The sequence below is a fragment of the Penicillium verrucosum genome (assembly GCF_028828655.1).
Source record: "Penicillium verrucosum strain IBT 35672 chromosome Unknown utg000003l_segment0_segment0, whole genome shotgun sequence".
In the NCBI taxonomy this organism is placed as follows: domain Eukaryota; kingdom Fungi; phylum Ascomycota; class Eurotiomycetes; order Eurotiales; family Aspergillaceae; genus Penicillium; species Penicillium verrucosum.
The window spans coordinates 4,084,153-4,111,981 of NW_026643212.1; the positions used below are offsets into that span (position 1 = coordinate 4,084,153).

Below are 27,829 nucleotides of genomic sequence, written 5' to 3' on the forward strand. Positions count from 1 at the left end.
TTGTGTTCGGGAGATGATCGGGGATGAAAGAATATGAAGCATGGCGTATATTATCTGATTTCTTAGGCAAAGAGCAGGAGAATCAGATCTAATATACAGCGTTTTTGTTAGCTCCTTGAATGGAAATTCAATTCTGCAGAAAATTCAAACCCGAAAATCGGGACGCTGTCTGAACAATTCCAAAAGAGGCAAAAACAACCTTCTCCCCTCAAACCCATCACCAGCCTTCATCTCCTCCTCCCCGTACACACGCAACTCATTCCACGAAATCCATTCCCACCCCTCGCACTTCTCCAGCTCAAGTACCTACAACATACCAAAAAGTAAGCCATGTATCCCGTTTCCACTCCTGCAGGGTGAGCAGCCACGGTATGGCATATTCAATGAAAGATGCCACCAAAAAAGCAAGTTCGCATAAACAAAACTTAAAACACAAAAAAAAAGCAAATATCAATCATACCTGAGGATCAATACCCTCCTCACAAACGCCACCCATGAAAATGGTAATGTAGTGCTTATTCTCCGCCTTCATGATTGAATTCGTGGCATTCAAGAATCGCACATCCTCGATCTTGAGACCTGTTTCTTCGAGGGTCTCACGGGCCGCACAGGTCTCAAATGATTCACCGAACTCGAGGTGTCCACCTGGTAATCCCCATGTGCCTTTAATTACAAGAGTACAATCGGTAAGCTTTGCTCATAATTCCTTATAATTGCTTGTCTGTTGCATATGTGGGAGTGTGGGGGTATTGGATACACCTACCAGCGCCAAGACTTCCCTTTCGCTTTCCAATGACGAATTTGCCTGCAGCATTGAAAACGAAGACGCCGACACCGACTTTGGGATCCATTTTATATACTGTACAAAGTTGGGGGTGTTTTGGGGGGAGAAGAAGAAGTTGGATGAAGTGTGACTACGCTTATCAGGAAGTGGGGGGATTTTCTCTTGGTTCTTCCAGGCTCCAGGGGTAATATCCTATACTCTATGTTGTATATTGTGTACTCCGTAGTTATTATGGTATTATAGGTTTTACTAAGGTGCATCACAAGAATATGCAGCCGCTTATGCTTGTGATGTCTTTGACGCCTTTTTTAAATGGTCTCCTTTTTGAGTTTCATAGATATGCCAAAGAAAAAGGTTGAAAAAGGCGTAATTCGTGGATAATTGGTGAAATCAACTGTTTTATATATACTCTTTGACTTTGATGGCTGCATATATAGTACAGCGCCTATCTCAAGTGCTAAAGTGTGACCAACATCACATCCTGAAACGCATTCGATCTACTTCATATACGGAGCACATACGGAGTACAACATGATTACTTCCTACGCTTAAATATTCAGTAACTCAAGGGGCCAAAACAAAAGTACATGCTTAAACCAGGAATGATCTTCAATCTATGCTTGTTCCTGCATAACCAATATCGAATTATGGAGTATACGAATCCTATCACACGAAAACAAAAGTTATAACCTATCACAGCCTCTTTCAGGCCTGACATGTCAGAGCTGAGACTGATCTTCTATGATCTTCATCTAGTTCCCGCTTCCACCATACAGCGATGTGATCTATACAAATCTGATCGCCTCCTTGCTCTCTCTCTCTCTCTCCCCTATCCATATTTATATCCTATCCCATACACTCCCAGCATATATTCTCCATCAACCAAACTCCAAAACCTCACTTGACATCATCCACCAAACATCCCTCCACACAAACCAACCAAAAATGCACTTCAACATCCTCCTCACCCTGTCCACCCTGACGGCTCTGAGCAGCAACGCCGCAGCTCAATCCCCTCTCGACCTCCTCAATGTCCTCGGTCCAGCAAGCAGCCAAGTGGTCCCATCCAGCCAAACCCCAGGCCCATCCAGCACGCCCATCCCAACCTTCGTGAAGAGACTAGCTACGCCAACTGCTTTCCCCTCAACGACACCTGTTGTGTCTACCCCAGTGCCACACATTACTCCCTCCAAGACACCTAGCTCGTCCAGTGGGGTGCCACACGCCAGCGTCTTGCCGCTTTGAGATACCTTTGCTAGTCTACCACCGGTGCCAAACGCTAGCGCTAGCTCTGGTGGATCGGTGGATGCTTTCCACTGGGTAGCGTGTTGAGTGGGGCTGTTACATACATCCTCGATCTCGAGTTGAGAGCCCCTTCAACTGGTATGAGAGGCTGAGGGCATCGCTGTATATGAATCGTTAGTTGAGCCGATTGAAGTGGCGATCTTGTGTTGGCACCTTGAATGAAGATTGAAGAGGAAAAAAACGAGGTTAATGGTGTAATTATATTCTGCTTGTGATTCTTTCGGTTGGGCTATGTCGTTGTCGCGTAGATAGGTGTTAATTCCAATGTTTCATATTTGATACATCGTCGTGTCACCCTCACTTCACCTTCATTTCACTGGTAACTAGTCAGACTACCTGGTAGATCGAAAGTGAGTTCTTGGTCAGACTCAAACGTGCTGGAATAGGCCTGTTTGTCGAGAAGTATGTTTCAGGTAAGAAACTAACTAGTTATCTACTAAAAGACAATCGTCGCTGACCCTGTGATATCCAGAAATCTCCTAATTTGTTTGTCTTTCACATAATTCACGTCCTAGCAAAGTCTCATGAGATCTCATTCCCATGGAGATCTCCATCCTCTCATCCTCCCCTCCCTTCACCATCTTTTCCCATCTTCTCCCTGGTGAGTTTTCCCTTGGACCCTCAACATCTAAAACTTACTACACCATACATCGAGCCCTGGGTATGCCCTGGGCTTACAAAGTAACCTTTCTGAATTTCCAGCTAACCTGTATTTCAAAAAGGCCACATCCAACATGGCTCGGCGTCGTCGACACGGGCCTTCTCTCACTTTCTCTGCTCCTCGCACAGATCTCAGAGTCGGCAGAGGGCGCATCTTCCCTCGAAAATTCAATCCCCCAAATCAAAACGACACCCCCAAGTCACTTTTCGCTCTCGACACAACTGAGAGCGCCATACCGCCCGTAGATCGGTTCATCCGCCGTAACGGCGAGAACAACCAATTCCTGATCTACACAGATGGCGCATGTCTAGACAACGGCGGCGCAAATCCAAGAGGCGGTTGTAGCTTTGTTTTCAAGGGTTCCGGCCGAAACTCCCAAAGCCGTGGCTATGCCAGTTTCCCTCTCGAGAAAGAAGGTCCCACGGGCATTGAGCACCGACATACAAGCAACCGCGCTGAACTCCGCGCTGTTATTGCGGCTACTCGGTTTCGACACTGGGTTGGTGAGGGATTTCGTTCTCTGGTCATCGCTACGGATTCCGAATACGTGGTGAGGGGTATCACGACATGGGTCAAGAGATGGGTGCGGAATGGCTGGATGACGCAGGCGGGAACGCCGGTCAAGAATCAGGACCTTTGGCTGTGTTTACTTGGGGAGGTTGAACGGTGGCATGAACAAGGAATGCGCATTGAGTTCTGGCGTATTCCTCGGAAATTGAATAAGAAGGCGGATCGGCATGCTAAAGAGGCTGCTCGTAAGCCTAACTTCGAACACTTTCGGGATATCGCCGGCATCCTTGTTTGAGAGGATATGAGCGGAGTCGACGACGTGTGCGTGGAGTGGCCATTTTCCAGATCCCTCGATTCAAGTCTCACCTTTTATGTGAATATTAATTGAAACGTTCCTATCGTATGCCGATTCCGGTCGAATAAGTATCCATTTTATAGACTAACTAGTGCTAGCTTGGGATAGCTTGGGATAGCTTGGAGGCTTGTTGGGTAGCGCCTACATGACTCCTGTCGACTGATACCAAATGTTTTCTTTCTTAATATTTCATATTCGAAGAAACGTGCAGTCATTAAAGAATAATATCAAAAATCCACCCTTGCCCAAAACCAACCCGTGAAACAACAAAAAGGCCACCCAAAAATAAAATCATAAAGGTCAAAATACTATACAAGCCAGAGTCACACCAATCACACTCAAGACATCCATCGTCTTATGCTCAAATAACCAAAAAAGAAAAAAAAAAAAGAAAAAAACTGCAATGCATCAATAACACGAGTCCCCATTCCAGACGAGGTCGATATAGTCTCATGCCAAATGAGACTGAGAGGGGTCTTCGCGGGCTGTGCAAAGCGCAGTCGCCCGAATCTTGACTGATATTGCTTCCCCGATACCAGCCCTTGTCAATCAGCCGTGTTTCCAGGTCTCGCCAGTATGCAGCTTTCCCGCCGGCGCCAGTCTTAAGGTCGAGGTCACCAAGGCGGATTTCAACAGGTGATTTTTCGTCATGTGGGATCTGCGGGGAGGTTAATATTCAATTGATGTTAACTAGGAAAACCCCCAATTTTGCAGCATGAAACTCACCTTGATAAACATCGTACAGTCCCGCAATGTCATCGCAAGCGACATCTCCCGGGACTGCGCAGACGGACCCTGCAACCCTACATCCCTCTCAGTCTTCTGTAACGACTGCAGTCTCTGTAGTGTCGGGTTCCGATACAAAATACGAGCCAGTCGCGATCGATCCTTGCACCCCTTGATCAGCCCCGTCGCCCGCAGCACATTCTCATACTGCTCCGACATCAGATCCAGCGGGCAGAACGACCGCTGCGCTTTCAGACCCTGGAGTTGCGACTCTCGGTTTTTCATCTCCCTCAGCGCACACGTCCGACATCGCTGTGCTGACGCGGGCGCTGATGGCGACTGGTTGAGCCATTTTGGTTTCAGCTCGGCTAGGATGGCGCCTGGGTCTCCGGCCGTAGTCATGTCGGTGATGAGCAGGCCAAACGGCTCATGTAGACAGAGATAGCTGCCATGGCGTTTCTTGGGACGCGCACCGTTTAGTTCAGCGGTGCGGAGTTGCTCGTTGCAGCTGGTGAGAAGACCCTCTGGGAGTCTGACAAGGGTTTGGTCGACTAGTTCTTCCGGGTTGAATAACGGTCGGATGATAGTGTTGAAGTTGCGTACAATCTCTGTGTACGAGATGTCGGCCGCGGTTTCTTTGCGGAGTCGGAGTAATTTCCCCTCGAGTTGGGTTGGTAGGTGGCAATGATCCGGGTCGTGTGCAGGTGGAGATAGTGGCCTTTTGGTGTCTTTTTTGGCGACTGGAATCCGAACAAATCGATAAATCACATTTGCTCCTCCTTCAGCGAGATAGACGAGCTGAACCCCCGAGGGGAGTTCGAGTAGATTGGGTTTGGTCATCCGTTAGAGGGATGAGCGTTGGGGGTGGAAATCCAAATTATCTGTGTGATCATGACGTGGCTGAACAATTTAGTTCTCCCCGCCACCGATGAGAATGTGTATTGACTGGAATCCAAGGTGGGAAAAGTTGAGAATGTAGAAACAATATGGGCTTTACTCCGTAGTGGACTATGCATATACCAGAGTGGTGAGAGGCTCAAGATCCAAAGGGGGCTAAACCGAGTTCAGCCGGATCACACTTCCAAGGTCGGGAGATCCAATCAGAGAAGATCTCAGTATTCCAGTATTCAAGTAATAAGAGCATTAAGAACACACAAAGCTCTTAACGGATGAACCGAAAGGAGAAGACTTCGAGAAAAAAAGACGGGGAATCCGGACAAAGAAGCCCGACATTCACTTTTTAAGAAAATCCAAGGGTTTAGTTGTGGGGACTTAAAGAGGAACCCGTGGCGTACCCCCGGGGTCGATCATACTAAAGGAGGTAAAAGAGGAAAATCATAGAATAGAAGATCTCTATCAAGATATATATATATATATATATATATATATAAATATTGGAAATCCCTTGGATTAGGAGAAGAACCAAAACCAGATGAGGCGGTCAGCAAATTTCTCTTAAACTGTAGAGATGCAGGAGACTATGCAGATGTGAGATGTTGAGATGAATTGGAGGCTCGAGGGTACTATAGTATATATAGTATATATAGTACTATATATAGTAGTATATAATATATATAATATAACTAGTTATATAGTAAATAATGAAATGAGTCAACATGTCGTAAAAAGGTCAATGTTCAGCCCTGCGGATATGGCGTTGTCACACTGACCACATCCTCATCTCATCCCAACATTCGATTTTATATCTCTGATCTCCCCCTCTCCCCATCTCCCCGTCTCCCAATATAACACCAATATTCTATTCACATCCAATCTACAAAATGGCCAACATCGCAAACCCCCGCCCACTGTGTCGTCGATTTCTGCCTGGTCCCGGTAAGCAACCCGTACACACAAGCCACATGCTTCCTCCTACCTCCACAACTAACAGCATAACCCCAGATTGGCACCTCTTCGCCTTCAGTCGCAGACCAAGTCGCCGACATCCAGCGACTGGTTGAAACCTGCGGCTTGAAGTATGTCATGCATTCCGCAGGCACAACCCTCGGTACGTACGGAGTACCTATCGCAAGACTATAATACTATATAACTATTATACTACACTATGTAGTATTTTTATAGTACCATATAGTATACCTCGGTCACCTCCGCAGTTCCAACTCCGGTTCTGGTTCCTATCTATGTGGAACTCGTTCCCCTCATCTCCACCAACTGTGGGCTGTATCTGTCCATGCAGCTGAAACTGAAATCACAGGAGATAAGGAGAGAGAGGGAGCTGAGAGCTGAGAGTTGACAGGCCTGTGTGACACTATTTCTACATTTACTGACTCTTTTTGTTTTTGTAGAAGGCTCCTGGGACCGGGTTCATCAGGTTATCGGACAGGCGCATACGATTATTCATCAGAAGGGCGTTGTTCGGATTCATACTGATGTTCGAGTTGGAACTAGGTATCCTATCCTCCTTGCTCATCTTATCTTGCGTAATCCATTTCTTCTTGCTAATCGTTCATATTAGGACTGATAAAGTGCAGTCCTTTGAGGATAAGGTCACCAAGGTGCAGGAGATATTGGGAAAGAAGTAGAGTCGAGAAGGAGTTCAACTCCAAAGCCGAAAACAACAGACAATTGACTTTGAATCATTCCATTCGTAGAAACCTATTTGACTAGATCTTCTGGGGAATCCTATCCCATCCCAATTCTAATCCAAAACGCCTTGCCCTCGAATGCAAATACCCTATATCCCTGCACTATGCAACCGTCCACCGTCCAGTCAGGGCACAGCCCCATACCGCAGGACCCAAAAGGATATCCAAGAACCAACGTCCAAACGCTCCAAAAATAAAAAAAAATAAAAACAAAACATGAGATACGGAGGCCAACCCATCCAGTTCAGAAAGAAATCCCCCCACCGAGCAGATTACCCCAGTTCCCACCAGTCCAAATCCAATTCCCCATCGACACCGACGTCCCCGACCTAGCCGATGCCGCAAGTTCAACAAGCGCCTTGAACACATTACTCGTCGACGAGGCATCGCTAGTCGAAGACGCCGAGACAGACTTACGACCAACCGCATTGGTAACATTATTCAAGTTATCAACGGTATCAATCGCCGGACCGCGGTTGAAGAAATCAACCATGATAAAAGTCGGCTGTCGTCCATTCCACGCCTTCTTACAGGTTGTCGCCGCAGTGCCCAGATTACCCGTTCCACCGGACGCGGCATTCGTTGTGCTCACGTAGCTGGAGTTCGGGTACTGCACATCCAGAATTGCGAGGTTGTTCGAGTACAGGAAGTGGTTCATCAATGGGAGGAGGTTGGCCGATAGTGCGGATGCGCTGTTACCCTTGTATGTTGCCGGTCGGTCCACTTCGCATGTGAAGTTCGATGCGGAGGCTACGTCGTATGGATTCTCCCAGATGTAGCTCCATTCGGACATCAGGTAGGGGTGGCTGGTGCTGGTTTCTATGGAAGCCACGAAGACGACCAGCCGCTTGCCGTCGTCGATCATGGTTTGGAGGGTTGGCCAGGTGGTTGGTGCGGTGCCTTGGGTGGTAGGCTCGTAGGCGTAGTCGGTGATGTTGGCTGTTGTGAATTCGGTGTTGAGATCGGAGGCGGTAGCATCGTCGGAGTTGACTAGCAGGATTGTGACCACTGTTTGGGGACGGACGATTAGTATTGTCTTTCTAAACACCCTTGCGGAACTAACTCACCCTCATTTGGATTGTCATCCAACCACGTCTTGATATCCGCCAGCCAATCACTCAACAACCCCGCATCGAGCAGGTCGCAACTGGAATGGCATAGACGCCATTGGGAGTTGCTCTTGTGGACTTGGGCTGTTACTAGTCGGACACCGGCTGATAGTTGTGTTGGAGTGTCGTAGTACTGGTTGGCAGCTAGCGAGTTGCCACTTTCACTGTCGCGCACAAAGGGACTGTCGTGGGCGCCTAGGTGTGTAATTGCTCCATAGGACTTGGAGCAGAGATCAGGAGAGTTGTTGCATGCTGTCGTACGCTTTTGGACCAAAGGGTTCGCAAGGACCACAGGCAACAACGCCAGGAGGTTGAATACTCGCATGGTTATAAACAGATGAAGTATGAGATGTAACAATGTACTCTTTATTAAGATCAAATATAAATCAGAAACATCAGAAATATCAGAAACAAAAAGAAAAGGAGAACACAAGAGGCTCAAATAACAAATTGTTTACAAGGCCGCGTTGCCCTCTCAACTATTCTTAGATCTGGTGGATCGACAACTGCACCGCCATTGGCCTATTGATTTGTGACATAGCCCAGTTCTTCTAGGCATCCTCCGTATTATACGAGTTGATGAACTGTTATTGATTGACGATCACTGCGGGGAAAAGTATACGTATACAGGTATTATGATCAATTATTTACATATTTTTGCTAATATACATGGACTCATAGTCCTTTAAGCGACAAACGTATACCCGGAGCGCGTCGCTTCGTTCTGCTCGCTCGTGGCGGATTCACCAACTGCTCCAAGTTCTTTTCCATCCCATCAAAGAGAGATCGGTCGCCCCAGGCCTGGAACACATCGTTCAACACTTGCTGTAGAGGATACGGGTTCCGCCGCCGTAGCATGCGGTTCATACGCCGCGCCGACAGAACATGGTGGCTATAGAGCATAGCCAGCCGGTGGCGAACTGCCTGTGAGATCAATCGCTTGTCAAGACGAAGACCGGATTGTTCCAGCTCGCGAAGTAGAATAAGTCCCCGTACCCATGGAATGAGCTTGTCGTCTGTTTGGGAGTTAGGCGGGGCGATCGCAAATTTCGATGCGGTGGTGTCCAATACTCGGAACATGAAGCCCCAGGAGACGATGGCGGCTTGCATTTGTGGGTTAAATACTAAGTCGAGCATCCGCCGATCGCGACCGTTAGCCTGCTGGATGGGATCAAGAGACGGTTTGGGGGATGGAAAATCAGCCCAAGGCTTCTTCTTCTGCCCAGGGCTTTCGGCGTATTGACGAACGAGCCACTGACAGCAATCTCGGAGTTTATCCCAGTCTGCCCATGCATCTGCCATGCCGAGACGTTTGAGCATCTCAATCCAAAATGCAGCACTGACATACCCTCCCGCGGGAACCACGCGCTTTAGAATCTTGAAGATGAAAATCACTTCGTCCACGGCAGACAGGCGTTGACCCGGTGGCGGACGATGGTTCATTCGCCGGGGGTGAGGATCTGCTCGGCCATGAAATCCACACTGTCCTCGCCCAATGTACGGCCACAAAGGACTAGCTCATCGGCGACCTTAGACGCCGCGCTCAATTCCCAGGCCGCGATATGCTTTCGAAAATGGATGTCGTAGAGGTCTGGTGCATCCGGGTATAGTTCCATCAACACCGCTAGAGTCATATTGTACAATCGCCAATCCCGGGCCATGTAGTAAGATACCAACATTGACTCCTGCATACGCTTGTCTTCGAGAGTGTCAGAATGCTGATCGCTGCGGAGGATGTCGGACAGAAGAATGTCGCGGTTTTGGATTGCAAGTTTTTGAACTAAGCGCGAGAAGACGGTGCTTCCTATAGAAATGCCAGACTGCTTAAGTATTTTAAGCTTATCCAGAAGATCTTGGTTGCCGTGAGCTCTCGTGGCTAGTTCGCGCAATGTCCGGTGGCCGATCTCTGATACACCGAGCATCTTCAGGCCACCAACGATCATATCGAAATTGAGAGCACGAGTGGCAAACAGCTTAGCACCAATGTCATCTTTGAAGGGTTTTTCGTCTTGCGATCCCTTCTCTTTGGATTTCGGGGCTGTATCTATTGGGCCAGGTTGATCAATCGAAGCTTCGGTATCAAATCGCTTTTTGACATAGCCACGGAGCCGATTAAACTCTTTCCGTAGCCCAAATTTCTCAACATATTCCAGCAATGGCTGTATCTCGTCGGGGCTCTGTGGGTGATCCTGACGTTGAGCAAGGAAATGATGCATTAAGATGGCCGCCTCGCCGTGGCCTTGCTGCATGAGCATCGCAATGACAGGACCATAAAAGTTATGGTCGGGTGTCGTGGAGCATATGGCTTGAAATGCCTGCAATCCCGGCGACAAGGACGACCGTTCAAGATCAGCCATAGTCGCAAATTCCGTGCCAGCCGGAAGAGACGAAGAACGGATCGCCGATGGAAGGATTTTCAGCACATCACTTGCGCTGGCTAGATGGGAACTTTGAAGTTTCTTGTGCCATTCGACCGCACGCCTCGTCAGGCCCTGCTCAAGAAGTCCACCCACCACGCGCTCATATAGCTGGGGCCATCGGCTGCCTTGCTGTTCCCGTATAATGACAGCATAGTCAAGAACCTCCTTTAGAAAAAGCTCTCGCCTCAGTCCCATATCCACAAAGCTCTGCCAAAAGAAATCCGCTTGCTCTCCTGCAACTGGAAGCCTTACACCATCCACTCGAACCCTCAACCCTTCCCATATGTCTAGCGTGCCATTGCCACCGTAGTGCCGCTGACGGTATCGAAGAAGCTCCTCCCACAGATCAAAATTATTTCGATGTTCCGGATTATCCACTAATCGCGTTCCAATGTTGTTGAGGTGTCCGACGTCCGATTCGAATTCAAGCTTGTCCGGTCGGAGAGACAGAAGTTTGGTAGGGCATTGTGTCGTGTTATCATTCGTTTGACTCTCGACGAGAGGCGTGGGCTCAAGGGTATTTGGTTCGTTCGAGGCCTCAATGTCGTAGATGGGAAAGCTGAATGGCCGTTTCCCTCGGCATGGATCCTCAAGCTGATGCCGGGTCGAGTTATTGTCGGGTTCCTCGAGTGTTTCTTGTGTGGCGCTTCGCGAGTGACATCGTAGACACCTGTACCTGAACTCCAGTTGCTCTATTCCGACCGGTGATGCTGTGAGTGTGTCAAGGATCGAGACGGCGGACGGCCTCTTCAACAGTCGCAGAAGCGCCGGGCGCATGAGTGGTTAAGAAAGGAAGGTCGGGAAAGCAAATTCTCGACGCCAAACATCCTTCTTCAAGCTCCCCAGGTCAATCCAAAGGCTTCGCTGCCGAATATTCAAAAGTTAATACGCGTCTGGGGACTTTTCTGGCGCTTTTCCCTTTTGGGATGATGACCAGATACAACGTCTGATTCGATCAGGTGATGCTCGGCACGTGACACGATATCCAGCTCATTCCGGGACCAACTTCACATCCCCATCTTGCCCACGTCGTACCTCACATCCCCGCTCCTTCTTTGCTTACAACCGCGAAAATGTTCCGTGCTACTAGCTCCCGCATGGCTGGGTACGTCTTCCCTTCGAATCGCTGCATAAATCCCCCGCGCACAAACCCGATCATGAGAGTGCGCCCATCGAATTTCCTCCCGCGATCTTCGGGGTCCAATTGCGATTGACGCGGCAGCGGGGACCTGCCATCCCGCCATATTACCACGAGTTATACTAACTGATTGGCTCCGTTTAGCTTCGTGTTCCGTGAGAACCGTGTGCCCTACTACCAGCGTCTCTTCCAGAACCACGATGGCAAGCGCCAATGGTGGAAGGTCAGTACACCCCGGAAGGGGCACATATGCCCTCAATTGAGCTTCGGACAGAACAAGAAACTGACAATATAATTGTCTTGCAGACCTCCCGCTCCGGTTACATCATGTACCCCTATCTCCTCTCGGTCTACGGCCTCGGTGCTGGTGAGTGGACCCATCTTCCGATACGAGGTCCAGTTGAGGATAGAAAACTAATTGACAATAGCTACCACCTACGCCATGTGCCGCATGGTTCTCGTTAGTTTCGCCCCACTCGCTACCTCTCATACCCCGACGAGAAGCACGAGTAACCGACTCAATACGTTCACATGCTGACTTCTTTACACAGGGCCACAAGACTTGGATCTAAATTATAGGTCTCAATACTTATTCTGGCGGAAATAAATGATGCCATTTCCAGTTCCGTTGGTTAGCCAAGCTGCGGTCGGTTGTTTTTTGTATGGTGTATTTCTACTCCAGGGAGGAGTTAGATGGGTTGGCAGCCACGCAGATTTGGAGCTGTACATATCATCAATTCAAGCGCCAATCCAAGAGATGCTGCCATATATCGTTTCCCTGGTCCCACAGAAGTACCTTTTTTGGATCCCTCGCTCCAAGTTGGTTATACTGTTTTTGATAAAATAAAGACGGTTGCGTTATGACTCGCAACAAGCTGAAGCCGAGCAGACCTGCTAAGCGTCTAAGTGGCGGTAACTTTCCAAGCATTAAGTTCACCATTGCTCATATTACGACATTTGAGAGATAACTTATTTGGCGAGGTTCGAAATGGATGGCGCATGACTTGTCTGGGCTACTTATTCCAAGGTTGGTCATCAGACATACACGGGGGGGACGTCTGATCTTCGATATCCTTTTACAGAGCTTTGTACTCTACCTTCCGCGGTAGCCATATGCATATGTAGTCTATGTCCGATGGTTTGATACTCCATCTACAGACTCTGAAAGTCTCAAACATAGCAGTGATCACAGTCAGCATTGTCTTGGAAAAGTTCATATTTACAGTTTCGAATGTATATCTTCATTTATATATATCTAGAGCACGCGGAATTGACGCCTCGTGCTTTACATTTGATGACTCAGCTGTTTCACAGCCTCGGAATATCCACTGGCCAATTTCACGAGCTAACTAGTAACTCTTGGCTCTAGGCCATAATATACGGCTTTGCTCGTTCAGATCCGTATACCCCTTGAAGCATGAGCATGCACTGAAAATATTTATTTATTTTGAGATAATCTGTCAATTGGAGTCTTGGAACATCCCCCGATCCATGCTCCTAGTATGACTGTCCTCATTGAGGCCCGTGCGTCCTGATTTTTGACTCTCGCAGATATAACAATGGAAGACGAGAGTTTCACCTATTCAGACAGACCTACCAAGCGGGTTCGTCAGGCCTGTGAGCCTTGCAGGTACCATTCCCCTCGAATTGTTTAAAAAGATAGCTGTTAACCAATCTCTCAGACGTAAGAAAGCTAAATGCCCCGGAGAGCAGCCGGTCTGTTCTTTATGTGCCAGACTACGGCAACAATGTCTATACGCTGATGAAAGGCGTCGGCCACTTCCTGAGTTGAGCCCAAGGCCCAACGATTCAGACACTCGAACATCTCGGGGTTTGGTGAGCATTTCTTTTATCTCTCAATGCAAGCCCCACCTGCTATATACAAATACTGATCTTATCATAGGAAGATAGATTGCGAAGCCTTGAAGGCAAAGTGGGAGAGGTTCTGGATGTAATTGGGTAAGAACATTCACCATCCCTATTCGGGCAATTACTTACTCGTAGAGACATGCTACAGCTCGAGGAGTGAGCCGCAAATACCCACAGAATCTCATATTCCATCTGTGGCATTCTCGATGCCAAGCTCATCTATAACATTGCCACCATGGGAGGAGATTATTCCTATTGCAGAGCTGTATTTGCAATACTGTGACTCTCAGCCTTTGCCTCTTTTCTACAGAGATAGCTTTCTCTCCACTATACAGACACGCGAGACGGAGCTTCTCTTTGCTATATTAGCACTTGCCTTTCGCTTCTCATACGCTCACCACAACAGAGCTGATTCCACCAGCCTGGTAAATAGCTATGCTGAGGTTGCTCGGGGCCTTGTTATGAAAAGAGTCTCCGAAGGGCCAGTGGAGCTTTCGACGCTTCAATGTCTATGTATTCTAAGCTTGGTCGACTTCACGAGTACGAGCCTAGCACTTGCAACATTTACATTGAAACATGAGCTAATAATATCTACCAGACGGCAATACACATCGTTCCAGCATTCACAGCAGCTTAGCAATGAACCTTGCACAATGTGCTAATCTTGGACAAGAGCCCCGCTCATCAACCAGCGTCATAGTCCGCGAAGAGCGCAGACGCTGCTTCTGGAGTATATGTCTTCTCAAACGACTACACGGCGGCGACTTCCCGATCCCGGACATACCCCAAGCCGGAGGCCCTCCATATCCCCAAAGCCCGGCACGACCACCTCGCTTCCTCTCTCCGGGACCTTCCACCGGCGAAATACGGCGAAGTGACATGCAAGATGAGGGAATCATTGCATATGTGGTAGTACTGAGCGAAGTGTTCGCAAGGACAGCACGATACGTGCGCCTTCACGGACGTCCAAGCAATGTCCCACCATGGTCTCCTCATTCCGAATACTCGAAAATTCTCGCTTTACAAATGGACCTCGAGACTCGCATGCCATATCTTCATCGGTTCAAGCCAGCCAACCTCGGTGAACGCACTCTCGAGGAATTACAGACACATCGTGAATATTGGGGCCCGTGGTTTCTGAATCAATTCATGTATCATACCAGCCTGTGTCTACTCAATCATCCACTGCTTCTCTCGCTCAGTCTTCGGAATTTCCGGAGTACTATCCCAGAGATCTTCTTGCAACATACCTCGGACTTGATCTCTTCGCATACAACCTGGATCATTCACTTCATCAATTGCTTTGAAGAAAAGTCATTTCTAGTATCAGATCCGTTGCTAGGCTATAGCGCCGCCGTTGTCGCTACAATCGAGCTGCAACTCAGTTTCACGGATGATTTGACTATCAGAGAACACAAACGTGAAAGATTCGCCAAGTGTGTCAAGTTTGTGCAAACCATGGGAGAAAGGTGGCCGCACATGGCTCGACTGGTATGAACCTCCATCTTCTATATCTCGGGTAAAACAAACAATCTAACCACGTTCAACAGGCACATAGGTTACAGCGACTAGAAGACGCAGTCTCGGCAACCTACCAACCAGACCCAGGCGCGCAAAACCAAAGCCTCCTAATCGACTTGTCCCGATTCTGGGAAATCCTCGAATACTCATCCAACAGCGACACAGACTCTGCTCGGCGTCTATTCGGGGAGTCACTTTATGTCGGTTCATCTTCTGCGGGCACAGAAGTATCTCAGACATCTCCTTTGCCTCCGCCATTCCGATTGAGTGTCCAGGATCAAGGTACACCAAATCTTCGGTCTCAGTCGTTTACTGCCAATACCGCCTTTCCTAACCAGGACTACACAGCAAACCCTTTGCCCTCCCCGCAGAATATGACGATGTCTAATGATGAGTTCTCTATCCTTGCTGCCAATTTCTTTTCTCAGGGGCAGGAGTTCCTGCGCAGTGGTGATAACTGGGAAAGCGTTGGGAATTTCTAAGGGCTTGCAACGGCAGGCTTCAACCCCCCCCGTGTATCTTTAACTCTCTATCTTGTCTGACATCCTGAGATTGAACAGCCATGAAAGGCCCACGGCGTATTATTCACTGTGCATTGTATTATCGTACTCGATGTTTATCCACATTTGTCTTCATAATATTATTTATAAACTACGATGAGGCCAAAGCGCCCTTGAATTCCTTGACAAAGTTGAACACCTCGGAGAAAGTGTTGTACAACGGCACCGGGGCCACACGAACAACGCCCGGCTCCCGCTTGTCGCAAATGATACCTGCATTCTGTAGTCGTTCTGATACCTTGTGCAGCAAGCCAGGCTTGAGCAAAACACTTAGCTGAGCACCTCGAGCATGGGGATCTGATGGAGTGATAATATCAAACGGACGGGTCTTCTCGTCGGTCTCCTTCAGAAGCAGGAACTCCAAATATGCCGTCAGCTTCAATGACTTTTGGCGTAAATCGGCCATGGAGGTCTGATCAAAGACGGACAAAGCCGCACAAAGACAAGTTAGATCAATGACTGAAGGGTTGGAGACCTGGAAGCCTCCAGCTCCGGGAATAGGCTTGAACTCTGCTGGTGGTTAGCATATGCTAGGTTATGCATCGCGCGACACGATTACGAAGAAACTGACTGTTGTCCATCTTAAATCTCACCGACCGGTCACCACCATACCATCCTGTCAGGCGGTGGCGGAACTGGGGAGCATCTGATCCAGCACTATAATCAACCTGACCGTGTCTCTCGTGCACGAAAAGACCGCCTATCGCGCCGGGCCCAGCATTGCCGTACTTGTACGTGCACCAAACTGCGAAGTCGACATTCCAGTCGTGCAACTTCACTTCCACGTTTCCATACGCGTGTGCTAGGTCCCATCCAACGATGAGGTTCTTTGATTGGGCGTACTTGGTGATTGTGGGGATGTCAAATAGCTGTCCGGTGTAGTATTGGATACCGGGAAGAAGAAGCAGCGCTGCAGTTTCAGCATGCTCGTCGATGTAGGACAGGATTTTCTCTGTTGAGACTTCGTGTTGTCCCTCATCCGGGCCAATGAGAATCATGTTCTCATTTGCATCTAGGTCATGCCAGGCAATTTGTGATTCGATTGCATACTATAAACGTGTTAGGTTGTTGATTATCAATGTTGATCCCGAGTCAATCATTTCCATTGTAGATTGTAAACTTACATGGTCACTAGGGAATGCCTTCCAATCCATGAGAATCTTCCTCTTGGTCTCAGTCGGCTTGTAGAAGCTTGCAAGCAACAGGTGGAGATTGGTAGTCAAGGTTCCCATGGCCGCAACTTCTTCAGGCGCAGCCCCGACAATGCGGGACATTGAAGCAGCTGCCTGTTCAGACAGTAGCTGCCACTGTTTCAATGGTGAACCTTCAAGGTCGGTAAAGTGTCCACAGACACCGATAGAGGACCAAGTATCCAACTGGGCTTCCATATACTTCGACACGGCCTTGGGCTGAATACCCAATGAGTTACCGCAAAAGTAAGTACTTGGCTCTGACGAGAGACCTACATGGGCTTGTTAGCCATATTCAAACTATATTTCGCGTCTCCGCGGGGATATCGTTCTTACCTGGCTTCGCCAGCTTCTTTGTCAGAAGATTCGCCTTGGAGGGAATAATAAACTGGTCGCGGAATTCACGCAGATGATCCGCTGCGTCCAGAGATGTGGCATACTCTTGTGATGATGCCTCTGCAGGGAATACTGGCTTAGAAACCTTGGTGCCCGTCATATTGGTGATAAATGTTATGAGATGTGTCGAATATGTATGGTATGTATGGTATAGTAAGTCAAGCAGGGATTTGAGTTTATAAGCAACTTCGAATGAGTTAGGAAGATGATAATCGGGAAATGGACTTTTCTTTTTATAAGGAAAGTGCCGAATCGGAGACCAGGGACATTCAACGGAGATGCAACAATTCCAACCCGGATCTTGTTCCGCCTCCGTCTCCCCGATCCGTCTCTATACTACTTTCTAAGTGGTTGACCATCATGGCTATCATTGCCCTTTATTACTCTTGTTATTTCATGATCTCACCGATGTATAACATAATATATATATTGCCTTCTCATAGGCTATCTACTATATCTCTCATGCATTACATGCATTACATGCATTACATTCATCATAACGCCATCAATATTTACAGATGGCTTGTCTACTATGCAGACTGTAGACCAGTTAGCAAAGAACAGCAATCAAAATGTTTGATAGCAAACAGAACCCACGTCTTCAAGTCTTGACCGCAACATCGAACTCAAAAAGGATGTGTTTCCTTGATTAATTTAATCGGAGACGGAAGACGGATATAGATCCGGGATATCTTCCGGGTTGTATAGATATCTTGACTAAATGGGCCCCGACACAAGCCGATGCAGTAAGATATTTCAATAATGAAGCCATATAGCACTAAAACTATTGTTGCACTATAAATCTCAAAGGCTGTGTTTCCCCTTTGTCTTTTTGTTCACACCCACGCCAGAAGTTGTTCTTCCTCCCGAACGAACACTACTCCACGATCCACAATCCATCATCCACAATGTTGCAATCAACAGATGCTGTCCTCAATGATCTTTTCGAGAATTATGCCGAGCAAGGCTTTCTCTCAGATAGCCTTCCCCTAGCCAGAATCTCAAACCCTTATTACGCGTCCTGGGAGGATATAGCCAGCCAACTCCCAATCCTCATCCAAACAAGCCAAATCCGCGAGAAAATCGATAATATGCCCGTCTGCACAACTGAGCATCTTCAGACCGAACCAGAATGGCGAAGAGCATGTGTTATTATGGGATATCTCGCCCATGCCTATATCTGGGGAGGGGAAACCCCAAAAGACGTAAACACCCTCGCACCCTCTTTCCTTTCCGTCCAAAACAAAAATGTTCCTAACATCCAGACAACAGAGACTGCCCCCCTCAGTCTCAAAACCCTTCCTTGAGATATCAGCCCACCTCGAGCTTCCTGCCTGCGCTACCTACGCCGGCCTCACACTATGGAACTTCCTACCTTCCCACCCAGAAGCAGACATCACAGACCCAGACAACCTCCACGTTCAAACCTCCTTTACCGGCACAAAAGATGAGGAATGGTTTATGGTGATCTCTGTCGCCGTTGAAGCCAAAGGCATCAAGCTCATGTCCTTGATGCGAGACGCTTTCAAGGCAGTTACTGCCAATGACGTAGACCTACTCACTGCCCTCTTGTGCAGGTTCGCCGACGGTTTGTGCGACCTCACATTGACTCTAAAAAGGATGTACGAGCACAACAAGCCGGCTGTCTTCTTCCACCAGCTTCGGCCATTCTTGGCTGGCAGTAAGAATATGGGTCATGCTGGTCTTCCCAATGGCGTGTATTATGATGTGGGTGATAGTGATGGAGTGGAAATACCGGGAAATTGGCTCCAGTTGAGTGGTGGGAGTAATGCACAGAGCTCGCTGATTCAAGCACTTGATATTTTCCTTGGTATTAAGCACTCTGCGACAGATGGGAAGCAGGCTTGTGGGCCGAGTTTTATTCAGGTAAGGCCATCACGGGATATTGGACTTCGGTGTTTATCTTCTAGACATGCGTGAATAAACATTGACACCAAATACAGCAAATGCGAGACTACATGCCTGGTCCGCATAGACGCTTCCTTGAAGAGCTATCTGATCGAGCTAATGTTCGTTCGTTTATACTGGACTCGCCGGTTCAGTCGCTTAAGGATGCATACAACGCCACTGTGAATGAGCTCAAGGCTTTCCGTGATACACACATCCAGATGGTCACCCGATACATTATCATGGCGTCGAGGCAGCCGAATCCAGTTGAACAGGGGAAAGACACAATGAATCTAGCCACGGCCAGCTCTCAAATGAAAGAAGCAGGCGCGAAGACTAAGCTTGCTGGAACTGGTGGCACGGATTTGATACCCTTCCTGAAAAAGACCAGAGATACGGTTCAAGATGCCAAGTGCTAGGTGTTCAGGTTCAGATGGACATGCGATGATTGAACGAATATTTTGTGATATAGACTTGTCTTTTCATATTGTAATTGTTATTGGTTGATTGCCATTAATACTATTGTTCAAAATGACCTTCCTAAACAGAGAATCATATCACGAACTAGCATAGAATACATCTGGAGACCTGGAGGCACATCAACAGCGATAGGACTGTATCCTTGTGGGATTTCGCTTTCCGAGGTAGGTGGCAGACACCCGAGCTAAGCTTCTTGCAAACTTGGTATGAATATGGTTTGAATAGAATCCCCAATGCATCATCCACAGGATTCCCTGAAGCATGGTCTGCAACGTTCCACCTCACAGTAATGAGAAAAGGGCTCCATGTGATTGATAGGCACAACATGTGATGATGCACATATACGAGCCTCTTTTGGTTGTAGCTGGCATACAATGCAATAGTTGTGATGAATTGGGTGGAAACAGACAGGCTGGATCTTGTGGCCAGGCGATTATCAGCGTAAAGACACGAACTTCGACTGTTCGGAGCCGTAAAGCCACTCCAAAAGGTCCCAGCACCGAGGAACATTTGAACCGGGGTAATTAGGGTTGTTGGTCAGGCACATTCTAACGGGGTGCTCAAAAGTCAACAGTCAACCACACGGCAATGGGCTGTGTGGTCTTTGGCTAAAAAAAAGCCTGAAGCAATCACCGCTTCTTCATGTTGGCTGGCACACCCTCACTCTCTCGCAGCTGGGCCAGATACTTCTCCCTCTCAACCAAGCGTTCCTTCTCTTCCCTGATCATTTGTTCAACTGTCTGAGTGGCCTCGGCCATGCGATCAAGCTCTTTCCTCTCGGTCATCCGACTGTATGGGTTCCCGGGCGCATCACTCATCGGAATATCCGCTGTCCTGCCGTTCCCAATCTGCTTGGTATTCTTTCCCTTGCTCTTGGCAGGCTGACCACCCGCAAAGCTTCCGGTAAGGATCTCGTAGAACGGCTCAACGGGCTCATTGAAAATGATCTCTTCGTAGTTCTGGCTGATCACACTTTCCCGACGTTCTTTCATTCCCTCCGCATCTGGGCCGTAAGGGTGTAGCTTCAGACTATGCCACAGGGTTTGCGGCTTTTCGTTTGACTCGGCCACAAAGTAGAGCTTGATCTGAATTTCGAATTCACCCCAGCCAGTTTCGGAAACTCTAAAGGGCGCCTGCTCGATCGAGCGCACATTATGGGCGTATGTCTCGTGCAGCTTGAATTGGACTTTCTTTAGCCAGTAGGAGATGTCTTCGCCGTTCACTCCCTTGACGAATATCTCCCACCTGTGGGTGTGATCTGGAGGACAGTCTGAGGGCTTATTCTCGGGATCGAAGGGGTGCGCTATACTGCCAAATACTGTGTTTGTTAGCTTGTGACTGTTGGTGATGATGCGCGCTTTGCGGACATACCAAATGGCCGGAACACCGAGACGCCCTGCGAACGTGTTAGTTTGATTTCGGTATTTCTCAGGCTTTGAAGCTTACCCTGACGCGCTTGTTTCCTGTGGCAGATACCATCTTGTAAGTTGAATGTAGATTGTAGAATCAGATGGGAATGGATTGTCCAGAACAAGGGCGCAAGAAAGTCGCGGAAAAAAGGATAATCCGGCGTGGCTCAAGTGGGCCGACAAGAAGGCGAATGATGCCGAACATAACTTCTAGTCAAAAGACAATTACCTTGAACTATTTCATTGTTTTACTTATTGAAGAACTTGATATTGACTTCCTCAGCTCAGCTCTGAAGTATCAATTGCTATCCTAAATACCTGGGGCTACTATTTCGATTCTTTAGTGATATCATTCTCCGGAGCTATCTCAAAGCTACAGCATGCCGACCAAAAGACTAGTCGTTGCTGGAGGAAGTGGTTTTTTGGGTTTGTGATGCCCATCCCGGGCAAAATAGAAATACCATGTTACTGACTAGCTATTCCAGGATCCAGGATCTGTAAAGCCGCAACAGCAAGGGGATGGACAGTTATATCATTAAGGTAGCCTTCCCGCCAATGTATGAACCTATGGAAGAGCGAAATGCTGATCATTGTCTAGTCGATCTGGTGAGCCTCGATGGGACACAGTCACCGATTCTCGGGAACGGCCCAGCTGGGCAGGCTCCGTGGAATGGACCAAGGCCGATATCCTCAAGCCAGAGAGCTACAAGCCACATTTGCATGGTGCCTCTGCTGTCGTCCACTCAATGGGAATCCTCTTGGAAGCCGACTACAAAGGCGTTGTGCAAGGGAGGGAACCAATTCTTAGCGGCCTTCAACGAGCTTTTAGTACATCTAAGCTTGGAAGCCAAAACCCTTTAACGAGACAAGAAGGCGAGGCTTTAGAGCCAAAGGAGAAAGATAAACAGCTGACCTATGAGCTGATGAATCGAGATTCTGGTGCGTACAAGAGTGCTAAAGTCTATTTCGAAAGCTGACACATGTGTGATTTAGCAATTGCGCTAGCTAAAGAGTCCGTCAACGAACATGTTCCGACCTTCGTTTACATCTCTGCGGCGGCCGGGGCACCAGTTCTACCAGCCAGGTACCTCAGTACTAAAAGAGAAGCAGAGGCGACTATCACATCCAACCTTCCAGACCTACGAAGCGTCTTCATACGCCCGGGCTTCATGTACGACTCGAGTCGGAAGTTAACGCTGCCACTTGCAATGGGTGGCTTTGTTGCCTCAGAGTTCAACACATTCCTCGGGAATAAGCTCGGATTCCTCGGGGCTATGGCCGAGAAGCCCCTCAAAGCCGATATCGTGAGCGAAGCGGTGGTCGAGGCATTGGAGGATGAGTCCACCAAGGGTGCAGTCGGAACAAAACAGATTGAGGCACTTGCAACAAAAGCCTGGCGAAAGACGATGCTTTAGATATGTTGGCTGATCAAGTGACGTGTATGTTTGTAAAACAATGTTTTTTTTTTGGGCAGAGGGGAAAATATGCGGAATCTCCGCCTGTTGATTGATGCCTTGTCCAAATACAGCTGGATAGCTCGGAAGTTCCACTCATGTAAAATATCGCTATCAATTTCACATTCAAATTAGATCATGGTACCACGCTCGAAGCTGTCCCGAATTTCGGTTGTGTACTAAGAAAAGTGTTAGCGAAACGATCACACAAAAACAAAGCAAGGGAACACTGACCTTGTTGTAGAAGCGAGCGAGTTTCTGGTTGAACTGTCTGTTCTTCTGGTTGATGTATGTCACATCCGCGTCATCATCACCACCACGGCGCTCCTTGCGTTTCTTCAGGCGCACCTCCTCTGCCTTCTGGATATCGTTGACCAGTCTGTCAACAGCAGCCCGATCTGGTTTGCTTTCCGTAAATCCAGTCGAGTCCGCAGTGGAATAGAAGCTACCGTTCTTATCGATTGCAATCATTTCACCATCCTCTGTCTCCACAATCTCGAGATCACCGTTAGCCGCGGCTCTCTCAATCGCAGCAAGCTTGTCTTTTTGGTAGGACTCGAAGTTCGGTGCCATCTCCCTTAACTGTCTCTTGTAAATCTTGCGGGCATCTTGAGTGTAGTCCTGGAAAGCCACGTCATCTCGGTGGCGTTGCTTCTTCTCCATGCGCCTATCCCATTTCTCCGATTCGTCGACTGTCCAGTCCCATGCGCGCTTGCGCTCGAAATCTTCTCCGCCAGCTTCGGTGTCTGCTTTGAGGAGGTTGTGGGAGGCGAATGCATGCTTGCGGGACAATGTATTTAGCAGAGCCGGGTCCGTAGTCAGACGTTGGGACTCAGCTGCAGTCTCTTTTAGGTTGCGCTCCGTTGCAGATTTCTATATGTTGTGTCAGTTATGTGAGGAAGTTAAACTGGCTAATCCTATTGATCTGCGCAAGTCATTTTGAGGACCACTTACAGCCCGGGCCTGCAGGGCTTTGAACCTATTCATTCGCTCGCGCGCTTTGGATGCACCGTCATCATTTGTGTCTTCTGGTTGAGATGTGTCCTTATTTTCAGAAGTTGTGACAGGCGATTCGCTCGTGATCTCGGTCGGTTGCTCGGTCGGTTGCTCAATGGACTGTTCTTGGCTCGCCTCGTCCTTCGCGGATTTTTCTGCATTTCTGGTTCGAACCATAATTTTCTCAGGTTGATCAATAGATCCACAGCAGTTATGGATAGAAAGCGGTGGTTGTTTTGTTGGCAGCTAGGTTAATAATAAATGGAAGCGGGTTGAAGACGAAATAAAAGCGCGAATGCGGTCCAATACCGCCTCCCACACCGCCCTTAATCTGCCAGTCAAACCCCAGACTTTAACCCCCTTATCAGTCCGTGTTTATCTTCAAGGTTCTCCACATCTCAGATCAGCTTTACTTTGGTCAACATGAGAGGGTTGAACACTCGGTTGCTGCTGTTGCAATCAAGGCGACAGCTGAACACTGGGAATGTATTGTCAGGTCAATCGATGCGCAGCATCTATCCTGCAACAATCAAACGACCCCATGACCCATCACCATCTGAACTGCTTCGATTCGCCCTAACAGATTCAACTGAGCCACTTCTTGAATCGAATACTAACGAGGTCTTATCTGAGCACCTTCGTGGACTTTTTGTCACTGGATGGAAGCTCAACACTCCACCTCCCCCATTGTGGACCTCCCTCAAAGGGCTTACATCGCAGAACCAAGAGTTGTTGTGGGATGCCAATAGCGACATTGCCGATGTCTCTTCCTTGCGGAGTCTAATTGAGAGATATGTCAACGACAGGCGTGGAGCAGAGATTTTGCAGAGTCGTAATTGTTTGCCATTACACCACGCTTTGCGACGCTGTCAACGGAAAAACACACTAGCAGAAATCCTATCTGTGCTACGTGACTTGTTTGCAAGACTGAAGCGTCTCCAGCTTCCTATTCAACCTGGGATGTACACTATAGCTTTATACTTTGCATCTTTTAATCTTTCGACTTCAGATCTCAGGCACTGCTTGGATGGGCACCACCAGATGGGCTTTCCAGCCTTAAGTCTCAAGGAAAGTTTGCGGGTAGTCCGATATTGCTCCGAGGCACTTGACTGCAAAGCCTTTGAGGATCCATACTATGATCCCAATCCCATCCTTGCTGAGATTACAGGCGAAGAAGAATCTGTGACACAAGATCACAATTTGCATGATATATTGTTCTGGACGCAGTCTACTGATCAAATTGGCAACCGATTCAATTCTGAAACCAAGGCCCAGGATTACATCTGTCTACTTGCTAGACTTGGGAACGATGGAATGCTGCGCAGATGCTGGTCCCATTTTTTAAAGAATATTCAGCCTAAAAACCACCAAAGCTGCATCGCTGCCTATCAGATAGTGCTGGCTCTAGTCCAAAATGTTCAGTCAGAAACAGCAGCAAAATGGTTGGAAGATATCTCACAACATTGTGGTGATAACTTGCCATTCATTGCGAAGTTCCCGAATATTCGATTCCTCCTTGATGATCCTATTGTGGGTGAGGCATTACCTGATTTGGTGAGGGGAGAGGACTACCTCGAACTACTTGGGTTTTGCCTTGAGGACATGGATCGAAGGATGGGTGTTCAATGGAGCCCTGCTAGTCAAAGCCATTTCAGTGCGGCCTCGAATCCCTCGGAAACGATCTGGGAAGCATTTGATGATCAACTTTTGCCCAAAATTGATAACAAACCCGCTGAACCTGATCATGGAGGACAGTTGTATACAGAACTTTACGTTCATGGCTGCTCCAAGTCTCCGGCTACACTGCGGAGGGTCGTAAATCTGTTGAATGACTACGACGGACAATCCCAAAAGATAGTCACCCATCTTGATTACAATGCGGCACGACTTGATGAATTCCACTCCAAATTTGAATCGCTTGAACTCCGATGGGTACCAGAACACTCACCGATCGAATTTTCCAACTCCCAAATTCCGGCGCTGCATGATTCTTCTAAGCCTATGACTCCATCTACCCTAGGCCTTATTCGGGCTCGTTTGACCATTCATGGAGTTCCTCAGATGGGGTCCGACAATTTACATTTGATGCAAGTTGGCTGCATGGATATGCGGTATGGACCAGACGAACCATGGCAGCCATCAGGCTACATCGTGGTTTGGGACCGTCATTACGGGGAACTCCTCGGGCTTTACGTTGGACAGAACACCAGGGTCATCGACAGTGGACCAGCGCCTTCAGATGGCCCTTTTGGTGCCTTGATGCATCTTACGCTCTCAGCCAATCCTGAGCGCACATTTTATCCTAGTGGCACACGCACTCATTCTCGAAATTGCTGGGGACCTTACTATCTGGATGTGGACCCCAGTGCAGATCTAGAGTATTAAATGTTTCCCTGCATGTGAAATACCCATCTTGAAATCATGAAAATGTCACTTGATTAGAACAGATGAATAGAACAGGATGTTGATATGACTGAGCGGTGATATGAGTGGTGATGTGTTGCGGCAGAATCGAGATGTACCACAACATTGTAGTCGCCAGTCATGTCCTTTTCAGTTACTCTTCCATCTCCAGTATCACTCTCATTTTTCAATATGTAAAAGCTTTACGATATTCTACTTCTTCGTCTAGAATCCCACGGAGATCTCCCTACCCTTGAACATACCCTTGCCAATCAACAATTTTTGATCGGCAATCGACTAGGATCAATATCCAATCTCGGTTTATCTCGGTGTCCTCGGAGATGTGATGATAAGTTTACCAGTGATATGCACTGAGGTGGATTTTCTACACAGGGAGTCAAGCCACCCACGACATTTTCAACATCAGGATTGTCCCTTTAGATGGCCACCCATTTGATATCGAAGCCTTTGAAGTCAGGGATGTGGCTTGCTATGAATGGGGCTTGTCGGAATATCTCTTCCTATCCTGGTCACCTGTGTCACGATGAGCACATGGAGACTTGGATTTATTGCACTCCTGCAGCACGCAACAATTGTAGATCTGCAAGACTCTCAAGACGGCAGTCATGTTATTGTACGACTCCCACACTTCGACGTGGGGGTGCATACCAAGAAAAACTTTGACTTGTGTGGGTTCGCCCTACATCATAGGGTGTTCGATTCTCATCCACCAAGCAATCATTGCAGTGAGGCCATTGTGATCTGCGTCTCTAAAATCGGCGCATGAGAACTGATGTGGAAGCTCACGGGGTCTGAGTTCCTACATCTGCCGATGTTTAGAGCTCAAATGGGTCACCCTTGACAGACTCCTGCAATTACTCGAAGAATTCCAGTTCGTTGGACAAATTTTTCCAGCATTGGGCTGCAAAATCTTCAAAAATGGCCCACAGCATGGGCAAAGCGCCACATATGATGTAGGCAAAATTCTGGGATCCATTATTCTTCGCCGACAATAGATTGCCTCTAACGCTTGGACCCATTTGAACTCCGTCTATCTAACCTTAGTTCGTTCGCCTTCACCAACTTGCAGCTGCCTCGCCGATCGATCTGACAGCCAACGATCATTGTCCCATCCCCAATTATAATTATCAAAGCTCACTCGGAGATCCACGAGCGAGTGCAATGGTAAGAGCGTTATCCGACAAATTTTAATTAAATTTGAATTCCAGGAAAGCTATCTGATGAACTCGCCGGTTTCTATTGCTCGTGGCTTTCCCTCCCGAAAAGCTTACCACTTGCTACAAAAAATATTCCCCGGGACTATATCGTATACCTCTCACGCCCACTACCACTGGGAGTCCCAATGAACACAGCTTTCAGATTCCCCATTGTGGGGGGAAGAGAGGGGGCAGATCCCTTTCTAAAGGATTGCCAAGCAACGGTTGAACGCCAATCACCGCGCCTCACAGCAGCTTCCAGCTCCAGCCACTTGGGATTTTGAAAACCGGGTCGATACCAACTGCTTCAAAGGCTTGTCGGTCAGCATCCGCCAAATTTTGCACTTCTGTGCTCTATAAAGCGGGGATCTTCTAGGTTTTCTCCTTCGAAAGACCCGTTACACCGTACTCCGTCCGTACTCCATACGGTGTACGGAGTAAGTACTCCGTACTATTTACAACATACACATTTGGGACGGACTAAGACACGATAGTCCCCATATAGTCCAATTTGTGGCCCACTGCAACCCCGTAGACTGGTTCGCAAAAAGGCACAATTCCACTGGCGCTATCCCTTTAGGTCGGAAACAGCCGACCTGTACACTGGCAACACGAGATACTTCGAAGCACCCCGGTTCCCAGGAAAACCTTCAGTTGTACACGCGAGTTCCACAATGCAGAAAGATGTCCACTCATGTTCAATTGTCTGACCGTCTTTCGAGAGATTCGAGATCCCCCGCCAGTTTCTGCCAGGGAACAGTTCTCTAGTTCATCCAGCTCCCACGCACCATTCCCATGGAGGCACAACCCAC

The 27,829-nt window shown here is 48.1% G+C and overlaps 15 protein-coding genes across 15 annotated transcripts; 8 read left to right on the top strand and 7 right to left on the bottom strand.

The window, feature by feature from the left end:
- Positions 1-144: 144 nt before the first annotated feature.
- N7516_009148 (nucleotide triphosphate diphosphatase NUDT15) lies at positions 145-851 on the bottom strand (the record flags this gene model as incomplete). The annotated part of the gene is made up of 3 exons (XM_057221867.1): positions 145-306; positions 461-663; positions 764-851. The coding sequence occupies 3 exons, from the start codon at positions 849-851 to the stop codon at positions 145-147; spliced, it is 453 nt and encodes a 150-aa protein (XP_057072139.1).
- Positions 852-1,729: 878 nt separating this feature from the next.
- N7516_009149 (uncharacterized protein) lies at positions 1,730-2,029 on the top strand (the record flags this gene model as incomplete). The annotated part of the gene is made up of 1 exon (XM_057221868.1): positions 1,730-2,029. One exon carries the CDS (start codon positions 1,730-1,732, stop codon positions 2,027-2,029), a length of 300 nt encoding a protein of 99 aa, XP_057072140.1.
- Positions 2,030-2,823: 794 nt separating this feature from the next.
- Positions 2,824-3,555, top strand: N7516_009150 (uncharacterized protein; the record flags this gene model as incomplete). The annotated part of the gene is made up of 1 exon (XM_057221869.1): positions 2,824-3,555. The coding sequence occupies one exon, from the start codon at positions 2,824-2,826 to the stop codon at positions 3,553-3,555; it is 732 nt and encodes a 243-aa protein (XP_057072141.1).
- A 510-nt stretch (positions 3,556-4,065) lies between these two features.
- N7516_009151 (inositol-pentakisphosphate 2-kinase) lies at positions 4,066-5,181 on the bottom strand (the record flags this gene model as incomplete). The annotated part of the gene is made up of 3 exons (XM_057221870.1): positions 4,066-4,100; positions 4,132-4,273; positions 4,342-5,181. 3 exons carry the CDS (start codon positions 5,179-5,181, stop codon positions 4,066-4,068), a joined length of 1,017 nt encoding a protein of 338 aa, XP_057072142.1.
- A 941-nt stretch (positions 5,182-6,122) lies between these two features.
- Positions 6,123-6,884, top strand: N7516_009152 (thiamine-binding protein; the record flags this gene model as incomplete). The annotated part of the gene is made up of 4 exons (XM_057221871.1): positions 6,123-6,188; positions 6,244-6,349; positions 6,648-6,750; positions 6,818-6,884. 4 exons carry the CDS (start codon positions 6,123-6,125, stop codon positions 6,882-6,884), a joined length of 342 nt encoding a protein of 113 aa, XP_057072143.1.
- A 307-nt stretch (positions 6,885-7,191) lies between these two features.
- Positions 7,192-8,381, bottom strand: N7516_009153 (uncharacterized protein; the record flags this gene model as incomplete). The annotated part of the gene is made up of 2 exons (XM_057221872.1): positions 7,192-7,955; positions 8,015-8,381. 2 exons carry the CDS (start codon positions 8,379-8,381, stop codon positions 7,192-7,194), a joined length of 1,131 nt encoding a protein of 376 aa, XP_057072144.1.
- Positions 8,382-8,731: 350 nt separating this feature from the next.
- On the bottom strand, positions 8,732-11,253 carry N7516_009154 (uncharacterized protein; the record flags this gene model as incomplete). The annotated part of the gene is made up of 2 exons (XM_057221873.1): positions 8,732-9,516; positions 9,540-11,253. The coding sequence occupies 2 exons, from the start codon at positions 11,251-11,253 to the stop codon at positions 8,732-8,734; spliced, it is 2,499 nt and encodes an 832-aa protein (XP_057072145.1).
- Positions 11,254-11,500: 247 nt separating this feature from the next.
- N7516_009155 (cytochrome c oxidase subunit 7) lies at positions 11,501-12,384 on the top strand. The gene is made up of 5 exons (XM_057221874.1): positions 11,501-11,581; positions 11,759-11,837; positions 11,921-11,981; positions 12,043-12,074; positions 12,166-12,384. Exons 1-5 carry the CDS (start codon positions 11,550-11,552, stop codon positions 12,184-12,186), a joined length of 225 nt encoding a protein of 74 aa, XP_057072146.1. The 5' UTR covers positions 11,501-11,549; the 3' UTR covers positions 12,187-12,384.
- A 789-nt stretch (positions 12,385-13,173) lies between these two features.
- Positions 13,174-15,486, top strand: N7516_009156 (uncharacterized protein; the record flags this gene model as incomplete). Its single annotated transcript, XM_057221875.1, has 6 exons — positions 13,174-13,244; positions 13,297-13,450; positions 13,518-13,573; positions 13,632-14,023; positions 14,082-14,974; positions 15,034-15,486. The coding sequence occupies 6 exons, from the start codon at positions 13,174-13,176 to the stop codon at positions 15,484-15,486; spliced, it is 2,019 nt and encodes a 672-aa protein (XP_057072147.1).
- A 169-nt stretch (positions 15,487-15,655) lies between these two features.
- On the bottom strand, positions 15,656-17,250 carry N7516_009157 (uncharacterized protein; the record flags this gene model as incomplete). Its single annotated transcript, XM_057221876.1, has 4 exons — positions 15,656-16,074; positions 16,136-16,613; positions 16,689-17,026; positions 17,091-17,250. 4 exons carry the CDS (start codon positions 17,248-17,250, stop codon positions 15,656-15,658), a joined length of 1,395 nt encoding a protein of 464 aa, XP_057072148.1.
- Positions 17,251-18,058: 808 nt separating this feature from the next.
- On the top strand, positions 18,059-19,477 carry N7516_009158 (indoleamine 2,3-dioxygenase; the record flags this gene model as incomplete). The annotated part of the gene is made up of 3 exons (XM_057221877.1): positions 18,059-18,355; positions 18,423-19,037; positions 19,115-19,477. The coding sequence occupies 3 exons, from the start codon at positions 18,059-18,061 to the stop codon at positions 19,475-19,477; spliced, it is 1,275 nt and encodes a 424-aa protein (XP_057072149.1).
- Positions 19,478-20,167: 690 nt separating this feature from the next.
- Positions 20,168-21,017, bottom strand: yaf9 (YEATS domain-containing protein YAF9; the record flags this gene model as incomplete). Its single annotated transcript, XM_057221878.1, has 3 exons — positions 20,168-20,856; positions 20,910-20,934; positions 20,985-21,017. The coding sequence occupies 3 exons, from the start codon at positions 21,015-21,017 to the stop codon at positions 20,168-20,170; spliced, it is 747 nt and encodes a 248-aa protein (XP_057072150.1).
- A 216-nt stretch (positions 21,018-21,233) lies between these two features.
- Positions 21,234-22,362, top strand: horA (ubiquinone biosynthesis protein COQ11; the record flags this gene model as incomplete). The annotated part of the gene is made up of 4 exons (XM_057221879.1): positions 21,234-21,373; positions 21,433-21,487; positions 21,546-21,886; positions 21,941-22,362. The coding sequence occupies exons 1-4, from the start codon at positions 21,328-21,330 to the stop codon at positions 22,360-22,362; spliced, it is 864 nt and encodes a 287-aa protein (XP_057072151.1). The 5' UTR covers positions 21,234-21,327.
- Positions 22,363-22,532: 170 nt separating this feature from the next.
- Positions 22,533-23,574, bottom strand: N7516_009161 (pre-mRNA-splicing factor SYF2; the record flags this gene model as incomplete). The annotated part of the gene is made up of 3 exons (XM_057221880.1): positions 22,533-22,580; positions 22,636-23,274; positions 23,356-23,574. The coding sequence occupies 3 exons, from the start codon at positions 23,572-23,574 to the stop codon at positions 22,533-22,535; spliced, it is 906 nt and encodes a 301-aa protein (XP_057072152.1).
- A 246-nt stretch (positions 23,575-23,820) lies between these two features.
- N7516_009162 (uncharacterized protein) lies at positions 23,821-25,782 on the top strand (the record flags this gene model as incomplete). Its single annotated transcript, XM_057221881.1, has 1 exon — positions 23,821-25,782. One exon carries the CDS (start codon positions 23,821-23,823, stop codon positions 25,780-25,782), a length of 1,962 nt encoding a protein of 653 aa, XP_057072153.1.
- Positions 25,783-27,829: the final 2,047 nt, after the last annotated feature.

Bases quoted from the DNA above. Each gene is read 5' to 3' on its own strand.
- N7516_009155 (XM_057221874.1), top strand. From the start codon at position 11,550: ATGTTCCGTGCTACTAGCTCCCGCATGGCTGG. The intron at 11,838-11,920 runs GTCAGTACACCC...ATTGTCTTGCAG, and splicing joins GCAAGCGCCAATGGTGGAAG to ACCTCCCGCTCCGGTTACAT. The intron at 11,982-12,042 runs GTGAGTGGACCC...AATTGACAATAG, and splicing joins GGTCTACGGCCTCGGTGCTG to CTACCACCTACGCCATGTGC.